The 12115-nt window shown below is 34.4% G+C and overlaps 1 protein-coding gene across 1 annotated transcript in view; it reads left to right on the top strand.

Moving 5' to 3' along the window:
• The window catches only part of eIF3i (eukaryotic translation initiation factor 3 subunit i), a 40788-nt gene extending 28910 nt beyond the window's left edge, over positions 1 to 11878 (top strand). Inside the window, exons 4-6 of the mRNA XM_081733622.1 lie at positions 827 to 954; positions 5211 to 5411; positions 11434 to 11878. Of these exons, the coding sequence (XP_081589748.1) occupies positions 827 to 954; positions 5211 to 5411; positions 11434 to 11682 (578 nt within the window). The 3' untranslated portion in view covers positions 11683 to 11878. The remainder of the gene's footprint in view (positions 1 to 826; positions 955 to 5210; positions 5412 to 11433) is intronic.
• Positions 11879 to 12115: the final 237 nt, after the last annotated feature.

Below are 12115 nucleotides of genomic sequence, written 5' to 3'. Positions count from 1 at the left end.
ACTTAAACGGCATCAGAAGTGTCACTATTTATCTAAGCGACCCCGAAAACTATGGATTCAACACTAATATCCGTCGTTTTTGTTCATTTTTGTGTGTCACCCCTAGGAATGCTAGGAGACTCTTACCCCTTGGAGGCGTAGGAGACCCGGGTTCGATTTCCAGTGGGAGCTCATGTGGTTCGGATTCCACGTTAATCAGTAGGTCCACGTCTCATATAGCCTCGCTGCTGAACGGGACGTTAAACTCAAAATCAAATCAACTCTTACCCCTTGGATTTAAACGACATCGGAAGTGTCACTGCTCATCTCAGGAACCCCGATAACTACAGATTCGATACTAATATTGGCCGCTTTCGATCATTTTTGTGACACCTCCTGCTCTTCCTAGGTAGTAGAGGGTTTTACCCTCACTGGAGAACTAAACTTGGACTTAAAGGTCATTAGAACTGTCACCAAACAAATACCGGGATGGTATCTTTAAATGTTGGCTTGATCGATTTCCTCTCACTTCTGCTTAGTCTCAGGTTCGATTCCCGATATGGTACTTGGCTTGGATACAATTCCAAGTAGTGATTTGGATTCTCCCTTAGTCAGTAGATCCCATTTCACATAAATTTTAGTACTGAAATGAGGTATTAAACAACAACAACCAGATTTCTCTTCGTTTCTGATAATGATTCCATTGGTATGAATTGACCTCGTGGGCTGTATCTGAAAATTAGTTTTATAAACAACAAATAAATAAATAAATATTGTTTTTATTAATGTTCAGTAAATTAACTTGGACTACTTTTAAATAACATATTTTGTTTTGTTTCCTCTGCAGAAAGATCTGAGCCAATTATGAGGATACCAATCGAAGGTCCGAAAGTGACGTCTATGCTGTGGGGAACTTTAGATGAATTTCTAATATCTGGACATGAGAATGGAATGCTTACGCAGTGGGACGTTAGGGTTGGTATCTTTCGTAATTATTTTACGCAGAAACAGTACTTTTTATTTATTATGTCCTTTTATTTTTTTTAGTCTTCAGACATCTAGTACCGGTGATTACCATGAAACTCTACTGTAGTAATGTGTCTGGGATATATGATTAGCATATTAATAAAGGTATCAACAATTATCAATGTGTTATGTTTTGTAGTAGTGTGGTCTTTCTAAGGCAAAATTCCACATTTGTGGAACGTAATAATAGATTCTAATCTTTCACATAATGTGGTGTTAGGTTATCCATATTGGCTCCGTTTAATTAATTCCCTCTGAGAGTATCTAATAATTTTCATTTTATAGTTGGACTTTTAGTTATTAATGCGAGTAATTAAGAAAAATATGAGCATTCAATTATTTTCCAAAATAAGGTACAGACATGACATTACTTTAATAAAAAAAGTTAATTTTTTTAATTTAATTTAATTTATTTATTGTTGTATCGGTTTTTTGAAGGCAAGCCAGCACCCATCTACGTAAATTAGGGTGGGGGAAATATCAAAAGTTAGGGGAGCAAAGTGACTATTCAGGGTTTCGGTCACGAAAGTCACGAATGTCACGAAAAAGTCACGAAATCAGAAAATGGTCATGAAAGTCACGAAATTTAGCTTTTGGGTCACGATTTTTTTAACTGTTCAAATGTAAGTACAGATTGGAAAATTTTGTTCTATAAAACGTCAAAGTTTACCACCAAAAATGTCTATGGTCGGCTTTAGACGCTACCAAATCGCAAGCAAAGTAAGTTTTAATCGCATGGATGAAAATTCGGCCTAATTCGCACCCAAATTCGCTCTTGAAAATATTAGGAAATTTTATGATTTGGTAAAGAAAAGGTCACAAAAAAGTCACGAAATTTCATTTTGGAATTTTAGTAGACACCCTGCTATTACAATTTTATAATTTGCTGTAGTAAAATCTCTACATTAAAGAACGCAGAAGAAATCTTGATGGGTTAGGGGCCACACCGCCGTGTCCACTAGAAGGTTTCAACCTCTTTAGCACTTATTGAATGTGTTGCTGACTGGTAAGCAAAATGCTGCTGGTAAGTGACAATAATAATAATGTGGTCCACAAATCTATCAGCTTAGAAAAAAAAAAAAAAAAAAAAAAAAAAAACTCTACGCGGCAAAATGAATGTTGTAAAAATAAATACCTCCTATTGGATTTTAAAGAGGTATTCTTTCATTGGAAAAGTAATACTTTCCCCAAAATCTTATTTCTTCAACAGCCACTGTAACTAAAATCTTTCGACTTTATTTCCTTGGTCTTATATACTCAATATGAATTGTGAGAGCGTCGCATAGTGTCATCCATTTGAACTCTCACACTGAGAAAACTTATTATTCTATTCGCTATGCAGAATTTCCGATGCTCCTGTATTTCCTATTTTTCCTATATATTTGCGTCTCTTTCTATAATCTCCTATATTTCCTACATTTTAACGAAACTATATTTCTGTGGCATTGCTGCTTGTGAAAATAAAGGTGTGAGTAGTTGGAGGGCCTTTTGTCTCCACACAGGGTGTCTATCGGTCACGAAAGTCATGAAAAAGTCACCAAATCACAAAACGGTCATGAAACTCAAGTAAAAGTCACGAAATTTAGCTTTATGATCACGATTTTTTTTATCTATGCGAATATAAGTACAGGCTGGAAAATTTTATTGTACAAAACGTCAAAATTCACCGCCAAAAATGTCGATTGTCGGCTTTAGACGCTACCAAATCGCAATCAAAGCACGCTTCTGTCGCATGCATGAAAATTCGGCGCAATTCACATTGGAATTCGCTCTTGAGACTGTCGGTATCATTGAGAAGTAGCGATGCAAATCGCATCGCATCGCCGGAACCACCTACGCATCTAATTAGTTTATTTAATTGTGAGAAGACACCAACTTTTTATTACTCGAAGGAACAAGTCTTTGAAAGTAGAGATAAGATAAAGATAAGTGCTGAAGAATATAGGTACTGTTATTAGTTTTTGAATGTTACGAAATTTTATGGTTTGGTAAAGAAAAGGTCACGAAATTTCATTTTAGAATTTTAGTAGACACCTTGCCACAGTAAGGTGGTTGAATTAAACTCTTCGGTGTTTTTTCCTTTCCTGCTTATTGTCTAAAGATAATCACATCAAACAATATACAGTTAGCACAAAAAGTATTCATATACCTACAAAGTGGAACGAAAAACAAACTAGTTTCGTCATAATAATTAAAAAGTTCTATGGAGTAGTGATTTAAAAACTTAGAAATAATTTATTTAGGTGTATTAATACTTTTTGCACTAACTGTAGGCAAATAATTGGAGAATTTGATTTTTTTTTTTAAAAAAATCTACCTATTGGATAATTGAAATGTTCCTTTTTCACAGCTTCACGAGACTTGCTATATTTTTTCGTCGTGATTTCCTATATATATATATATATATTTTTTTTTTTTCATTAGCATTGGAAAACCTGGCTATGCTATAGTGTACAGTTTGCCGAAGGCTGTAGAAGAACAATGTAAATTTCCTTGGTCAGACTTTAAGTTTTGTAGGTCTTATTTTAATGAAAATTAGTTTCAAAACTTCATTCACATTGTTTCACTGATTCTGGTTTTAATGCGTTTTCTTATGCCGATGTAAGGTTTGTTACATTCACCGACTGCTTCGTACACGGTTGATGAAGGGGATTTATTGGCGTAATAGCTTTGTAACTAGTTTGTCCTTTCTGTATTTTTTTTGAGGACGGTGCGAGAGAGTTAATGTCATATTGTACTTGTAAAGTACGAGTTCCAGTGTTGTAGGTATTTTTTGATAAAATGGAACACCAATTAAAGGTTTTGGAATTTCTTATAGCAGTGGTTGTATTTCTGTGATGTAGGTTATTAGTAGAATCTCTAGGAGGTATTGCAGAACATCTAGGAGGTATATCTGGTGAACGAGTCTCTCGTATTTCTACCGGAGAATTATGCATTAAGAATCTGTCTGCAAGATGGTCGCGACGTCTGACAACTAAAATCGAATTAGCATGCAAATCTATAAGTTAAGTTGGTCTGCTTTAAGAAAAATTAACTTTTTATACATCGATTCACACCCACCGATGAAAGATGGGAGTTATTTTACTCTCTAGAAACGAAATAGCATTAAAAACAATGGAAACACTCTGATTTTACACCTCCAAAGAAGGCCATATGTGTGGAGTCTCCTGGAAAGATAATGGCTTCAGTTTTTTGGGATGAAAAAGGTAACCTACCCATGACTATCTTCCGCGTGGTAATATCAACATTGCTGAATATTATGCTTTGGATTCCACTATATATATGGAATAGTGAAATAATAAATATATGTAGTGCAATGAAAAGCATAATATTCAGCATTGTTTATATATATATATATATATATATTAAAGATGAAAGCCCTCTTGCTCGTACACCCATACAATTGTAATAATGGTCGAAACCTATGAATTGAGATGTGACTTGTCACCACATCTATCTGATTCAACAGATTTGGATCCATCAGCTTTCCACTTCTTCCCTAAGCTAAAAAGAGTACTTCCTTGGTGGATTTCGAGTTTCTTCAGACGAAGAGCTTAGAGTATAAGCTGAGGAGTATTTTGTAGGCCTGGAGGGATTTGATTTCCACAATAACTTATAGTCTTTCGAACATCGTTGTACCAAGTGTCATTAGTATTAAGGATGGCTATTGTGAAATAAACACAGTTTTTCAAAGGAAAATAAATTATATTTGATCAATTGAGGTTGCGGCTGAGCACCAATATCAAGACTGGAAAAACGTATGAATCTTCAGCGAGCAGATTAGGTAGCGTAGCGGTTAACGCATCGGCATGGTAAGGCGGGAGACCCGAATTCGAATCGCAGTCCAGTCGTGCATTTTTTCACTCTGTATATCAGATAAATCTTTGTTTTGTACGTCATTCCGAAAACTTTTTCAATGACTCATATCACGAAAGGTTTCCTCCGGATGTTCTGTAGTTTTTTTCTAGTGTCTTAATTTCATCAACAGGGCACAATTGTTGGATATTAATTCAACAATTTTATTTCGTTTTACAGTTGATAGTATTTTTAAAATACTATACATGCAAGAGTAGGTAAACCTTTAATGTTTATTTGGATTAGCCTAAAAATACGTGTACAGCTAAATATGTGATTATTCAGTACAATAAAAGAAAAGTACTATGGTAAGTAAGTAATATTTATTTGACTTATCTTTTTGTTACTAGATGGGGAAGGAAGTGAACTCAGCTAACGAACACACAAATTTGATTAACGATATGCAGCTGAGTAAGGATGGCATAATGTTCATCACTGCATCCAAGGACTGTACGGCAAAACTCTTTGATACAGATACTTTAGCCTGCCTCAAATGCTACAAGACGGAACGACCTGTAAATAGTGCAGCGATATCACCTATATTGGATCATGTGAGTAACTTTTATCTCGTTTGATTTTTTAATAAACACTAACACCAGCAGATTCTGTGTTAAATAACCACCAACACTATCAAAATTAGTTATTAACGTAGTTGCAATATGGCATGTCAATTTTTTTTATTGACAAATCGTGAAATCAAGTAATATAGCACGTATTATAAAATTACATGTAACTTGTTTACTGATAAAACTATAGCGATAAAACTTCAAAATGTAAAATTAAATTTTGTTCTATTAATATAGCTGTTACTAGCGTCAATTAGCCGCTTCGATGGGTTAAAACAAGCAAAAATAGTAATATGTTCCGGTTCTGATATCGGTCATTTTTGATCATTTTTATATATATATATACTGTATATCTCCCCCTTCCTCCTCCTTCAAATTGTGGGGCTGAATTTGGATTTAAATGGCATCGGAAATGTCACTGTCCATCTCAGCGACCCCGAAAACTGTGGATTCGGCACTAATATCGGTCATTTTTGATCATTTTTATATATCTCCTTCCACCCCCTCCCCTAAGTTGCACCGTCAAAGTGAAATGATAAAAACCATCTGAGGTGCGAACCTCATCTATGCTGAAAATTTGATCGAGATTGATTGGGTGACTCAAGAGTTATTAAGTCACAAACATAGTCACTTTCATTTTTATTTGTATAGATTAGTAGTATGTATTAAGATTTGGATCTTTAATACAAACATAGAACGATTAAAAGGTGTTTCTTTGGGAATGTGATAAAAGTAGAATATTTTTCTATGTTTTAATGGTGAAGTATCTTGATAAATCTGATGTGGCTGAAGAAACTAGAATTGGGGAGCACATCAAAGATTTGAGATTTAAAAAAATTAAATTAATCCATTTCGGTTTATTACAACATGTTTTATGACATGAACACAGTATAAATTGAACACATATTCTGTATAAAACAGTTTTATATTTGGAAAGAAACACATCTGAATTATTCTATATTCACATTAAAGATTAACATCTTAGTACACACAGAGGAAATTGGGTTCGGATACTATTATTAATAGCTTTATTAATAAAACAATATTTTAAGTACAGTTTCATGTGTTAGTTTCTATAGCTAAACGAGCTACATACGATGGTGCACGCGGTCAAGTGTTCTATTTCTTGTGAGAGAGCATTGTACACATTACAGTGGTTCAGAATTCCTTCGTGACTAGTGAAGCAAGGGCTCGAGAAAAAAAATGACTTTTTTGGTATAAGACTCATTTTTTTCATAACTTTTTTGTCTCGGAATTTTTGACTTCTTTTGGATCAAAAGATCCAATATTTCAGGCAAAAATTTTCTTGTAGGCCTTATATCTGGAGAACTACAAATAGTGTAGCCAAACCTAAACTATCACTTAACTCAGGATGATGTACTTATTCCGAATAAAAAAAAAAAAAAATAATAATAATAAAAAATAAAAAAAATTAAAAAAAAAACTCGGCTTGTCCGTTGAAAAATTTTGTAGACCCTCATCCAAAAACTAATTCTTGGCAAAGATCGCAATTTTTTGATCATTCCTAAAATCCTTGTTTAATAAATATTTCAGGTTTAGTGGAGAAACAACAATACGTTTCACCTTGGTTTTCCTATTTTAATGAGAACCTTAAGAATGTTGCGGTAACTGTTCTGAGAATGTAGTTTTTTTTTTTTTTTTTTTTTTTTTTTTTTTTTTTTTATAAAGATACCGTTTAAAATATGTATAAACATACAGGCATGTGCCAGTGACTGATATGGGGCTACAGCCTCCCTTCCTACATAAAAAATTCATCTTCTACGACATTCCGGAAGAAGCTATATTTTTTGGATCAATTAATGTGAAATTTTCCTTTATTGTAGTAAAAAGGTATGTGTTTTTAATATGGGATATTAATTTGGTAACGCACCGCCTTAGGGGCCACAGGGAGCGAATCGTAAGATAGTGAGTGGATGTTTATAAACATATCAAATTTTACTCTGAAAATGCCAGTGAGCGTCAGATTAATCGTAAATTTCACAGAATTAATATTCCAATGCTCCTTGCATGTGCCGGTGTCTGATATGGAGCTATGGCCCTTCTCAAATCGCATTAAAAAATCATCATAAATCTCCTTAGTAGAAACATACCGGAAGAAGCTATTTTTGGACCAATTAATGTGAAATTTGGCGTAATTGTAGTAGTTGGTAATGCACCGCTTTAGGGAGGCACAAGGTGCGAAGCGTAAGATAGTGGATATTTATAAAAATTCCAGATTTTACTATGGAAATGCCAGTGAGCGTCAGATGAATCATGAACTTTACAGAATTAATATTCCGATGTTCCTTGCATGTGTCAGTCCCTGATATGGTACTAACCCCTCCCGCTTCCTAAAATCACATTAAAAATTCATCGTAAATCTTCTTAGAACATACCGGAAAAGAAGCTAGTTTTGGACCAATTAATGTGAAATTCGGTGCCATTGTAGTAAAAATATATGGGTTTTGAAATCTGGAATGTTAGTTTGCTAACGGACCGTCTTATGGGGACCCAAGAGTAGTAGCGTAAGCATTTGGGTCTTGATAACAATTCCAAAATTTAATCTGTAAATGCCAGTGAGCGTCAGGTTAATAATAAATGTCTCGCTCCTTAATATTGCAATGCTCCTTATATCCATCAGTGATTTATATGGGGCTACAGCCCCATTCCAAATATCACAATAAATTCTCCATACATATCCTCAGCAGGGGACATATCGGAAGAACTTTTTTTCTATTGGTTAATTAATGTGAAATATTACGTTATTGTAGTAATAAGGTATGAATTTTGATATCTCTAATGTTATTTTGATAACTGGGGGCATAGAGCGCACGAAGGGTAATTTTGTGACTGGAGGGCACAGGTGGCGGAGCGAAAAAATCAAAACTGTATTTTGGGAGTGCCAATGAGCGTGAAATTAATAGCGCAAGACTACAGAATTAATGCTCCGATGCTGTTTCGATGTACTAGTAACTGATATGGGTATACAGTCCCCTTTGAAAAAAACAATAGAAATTCATTCTGAATGTCCTTACGCAAGGATCTACTGACAGAATCTAAATATTTTTAATAATTAATGTGAAATTAGGCATTATTGTCGAAAAATGTTTGTTTAAGAAAAGCTGAAGCGAGAATAGGATAGTGTGAATTTCTTTTAGTGGCGTGAACTCAAAATTTCGTTGGTCTAATTTGAGTTTCATTGTAAAATGTGGGAAGCAGTTTTCCCTAAGTATTTATAAGAATTTTGCTGCAAATTAGCAGTTTTAGTTAGAAAATACAATAACATTCCTCCCCTTGTTGCTCTTATTGCACCTACGATGGCACATGCGTCTCTAATTTTATTATGTCTTCTCCTCCTTACTTGGAAACAAAGGCGGCAAGAAAATTCACACTTTACTTTATTGGCTGTGAGCGTCAAAATAATCGCAAATATCACAAAAGTAATGCTCAGAAGCTCCTTTCATGTGCCAATAGCCATTTTGGAGCTTCAGTTCCCCCTTCCCGGTCTCAGAAATCAATTTGAAAACCACATCACTTTCTCCTATTTTTTCCATCTTCCTTTTGGCCCATTCAGAATGCAGGCTAAGAGTAGTGTGTTTAAGAAGCATTGGAACACTCAATTTCCATGTCTAGTCATACGTTGACGTCCCACTGAAAATTGATTTCAACCAATGTCAGCCATCTTTTGTTTCGTAAAATACCGTCTGATTCCTGACTCAACTTCTTGTTCATTTTCACTGACAACAGTTTCAGACCTTTTCTTATCGCAACACAACAACGATTTACAACTTACATGTTGACAGTTCAATAGGAGTTCGTATCTGTAATCAGCACCTAGGTTAGATCAACTTCTTTGTAAATGCACATTCACAGCACGTGAATCTGGGGGGGGGGGGGGACTGGCTTAATCGTTTGTGAATTGTTCATTTCCACTACATTTTAAGTCAAATTTAGATCTTCTAAATTTAGGACAAAGTGATGATTTATAGTTCATGCAAGATAGAGCACCACCGCATCGCTCAAATAGGACTATAAATCTATTAAGAGAGAAGTTTGGGAAAGATTTATTTCTATGGAATCAAGTGTCGAATGGCCACCAAGATGTTCAGATCATACAAAATGCGATTTTTTTTCTTGTGGGGATTCCTAAAACAAATTGTCTATCAAAAATCGTGTAACAATGTAGATGACTTCATACAGAGTGCAGAGATGATCACTTCAGATTATTATATTCCAGATTTACCATAACAACAAAGCTATATTTATAATCTGTTACACTGACCGAAGGTATTCATTTACAGTAGATTCGAGATTTAAGGAAAGATCAAGACTTTTTTGCAATATTGGCAAATTATATATTAATTATAAGACATAGTTACTTTCTTCCCATATATATCTCTGCAAAGGATTTTTATCATGAATTTAGTGTGACTTTTGGAAGGGGGTTGTAACCACGTATCAGTGACTGGTACATGCAAGAAACATCGAAATATTAATTCTCTGAAATTTATGGTTAATCTGACGCTTACTGGCATTTCTAGAGTAAAATTTGAATTTTTTAAATAAATATCCAATGTCTTACGCTTCGCTCCCTGTGTTCTCCCTCCAAGGCGGTGCATTACCAAAATAACATATCATATTAAAAAATAAATACTAATTACTACAATTACGCCTAATTTCACGTTGATTGATTCAAAAATAGCTTCTTCTTGTATGTTATTACTAAGATTTATGATGAATTTTTAATGTGATTTTAGGAAGGGGGTCTCTAGCTCCATAACAGTCGCTGGCACGTGCAAGGAGCATCGGAATGTTCATTCTGTAACATTTGTGATTAATCTGATGCATACTGGTGTTCCTAAAATAAAATTTTGGATTTTGGTAATACCCCACCCACCACCTTTTTACTCCCCTTCGCCCCGAAAGAGTGAGTCTTACCCAAAATAATGTTTAAGACAATAGCACTAGCATTGTAGATAAGTGTTTTGTATTTTGTAACAAATAATACACATTTGACTCAAAATCTTTAGCAATAATTACTGGAGAAAACTGCTTCCAAAATTTAACATTGAATCTCCCATAAGGAAAATGAACTTTTGTATTTACGCCCCCAAAAGAGGGGCTAAACAGTCATTTTCTCGTATTTACTTTTGGGATTTAAAAAATTCAGAGATTTTTCATTAAGAATGCTAAATTTCACATGAATAGTGTGAAAACTTCATCATCTTCCAGTGCTGTAGAAAATTACACGAATTACGACTGAGACGGCTGAGAATAAAAAGATGAGACAAAAACTTGGATAGGAAATCGTTTCGAGGTCAATCGAAAATTGTTTCCTACAAAAGTTGTTTCGTTTTTCAAGGACTGCCGAATGAGATATGATTCAATACATGTTCCGATTTGAAAATTTGAAGTTTGCCCTTGGGGCCTCTTCAAGGAGAGCCCTGGGGGTCACCACAACAACACCATGTGATGTGCCCTATGACATTTTCCTATCTGTTTTTGTTTCATCTTTTTATTCTTAGCCGTTTCTGATTTATAAACGCTGGGCGTTTTATCTGAAACACCCTATATATATATATATATATATATATATATATATATATATATATATATAATATACAACTTTCCAAATGAATGCAGATCATAGTGTCTTGGTATGAACTGTCGATTATTGTATAATATATTGGTTAAGATAACCTTCTCTATACTTGTGCTCCTCCAAATTATTGTAGATTGTTTAAAATATATTGAACGTGTTTCAAATAATTTCTGAAACAATCTATAATAACAATTTTGAGGAGCAAAAGTGAGTAAGAACCTTTTGAGCTTTTTAATAAGATCGCCAGTCAAGCGGTGTACGTTATAATAAGGTAATTTTATTTAAAATGTAAATTAGATGATAAACTTTTCATATTTTATGTTCATGGTTGTCTGTTCAATTAAGGTTTAAGTGTTTATTTTAAATTTATCTCGCAAAAATATTATTAAATTTTGTTGTTTGCAGGTTGTTCTTGGTGGTGGTCAAGAAGCTATGGATGTGACAACTACCTCAACGCGTATTGGAAAGTTCGATTCCCGTTTCTTCCATCTTGTGTTTGAAGAGGAGTTTGCTCGTGTGAAGGGTCATTTCGGTCCAATTAACAGTGTTGCATTCCACCCTGATGGGAAAAGCTTTAGTACTGGCGGTGAAGATGGTTACGTGAGAGTTCAAGCCTTTGATTCTTCGTATTTTGAATTTTGCTTTGATTATTAGGGGAATAGGGGTATCGCTATGGAAATTGTTTCATAGGACAAAAAGTTGTTTTGAAAGAACTTGAAGAACTTACAGTGGATGAGTTCAGGGGATGAATGATGTGCGGTATTTAATAACGGTGAACCTTGAAGTATTGATATTTGTAAACATCTTAAGTTAATGCTGTGGAATAAAATAAGATGTTTTTAATGAAGTATTTGATGTTTGCTAAATTGCGTACCCTATTTATGGCTAAATTTTTCCTTAGTATACCAATCTTCCATTAAGTAAGCCAGTGCGAAATGGGAATTCAGAATCTGATTCATTTAACTTTATTCGACCTTTACCATTCTACTGAACGTATGGTTACAAAGATCTCCGTTTACTTCTGTATGACCTTCGTTAGTCAGCAACATAAAAGTCCACTAGTTGAACCGATTATCACTCTTCGACA

Source organism: Thermobia domestica, chromosome 12 (genome assembly GCF_964235325.1).
Source record: "Thermobia domestica chromosome 12, izTheDome1.hap1.1, whole genome shotgun sequence".
Taxonomy (NCBI): Eukaryota; Metazoa; Arthropoda; class Insecta; order Zygentoma; family Lepismatidae; genus Thermobia; species Thermobia domestica.
This window is presented reverse-complemented; position numbering and strand designations above follow the sequence as displayed.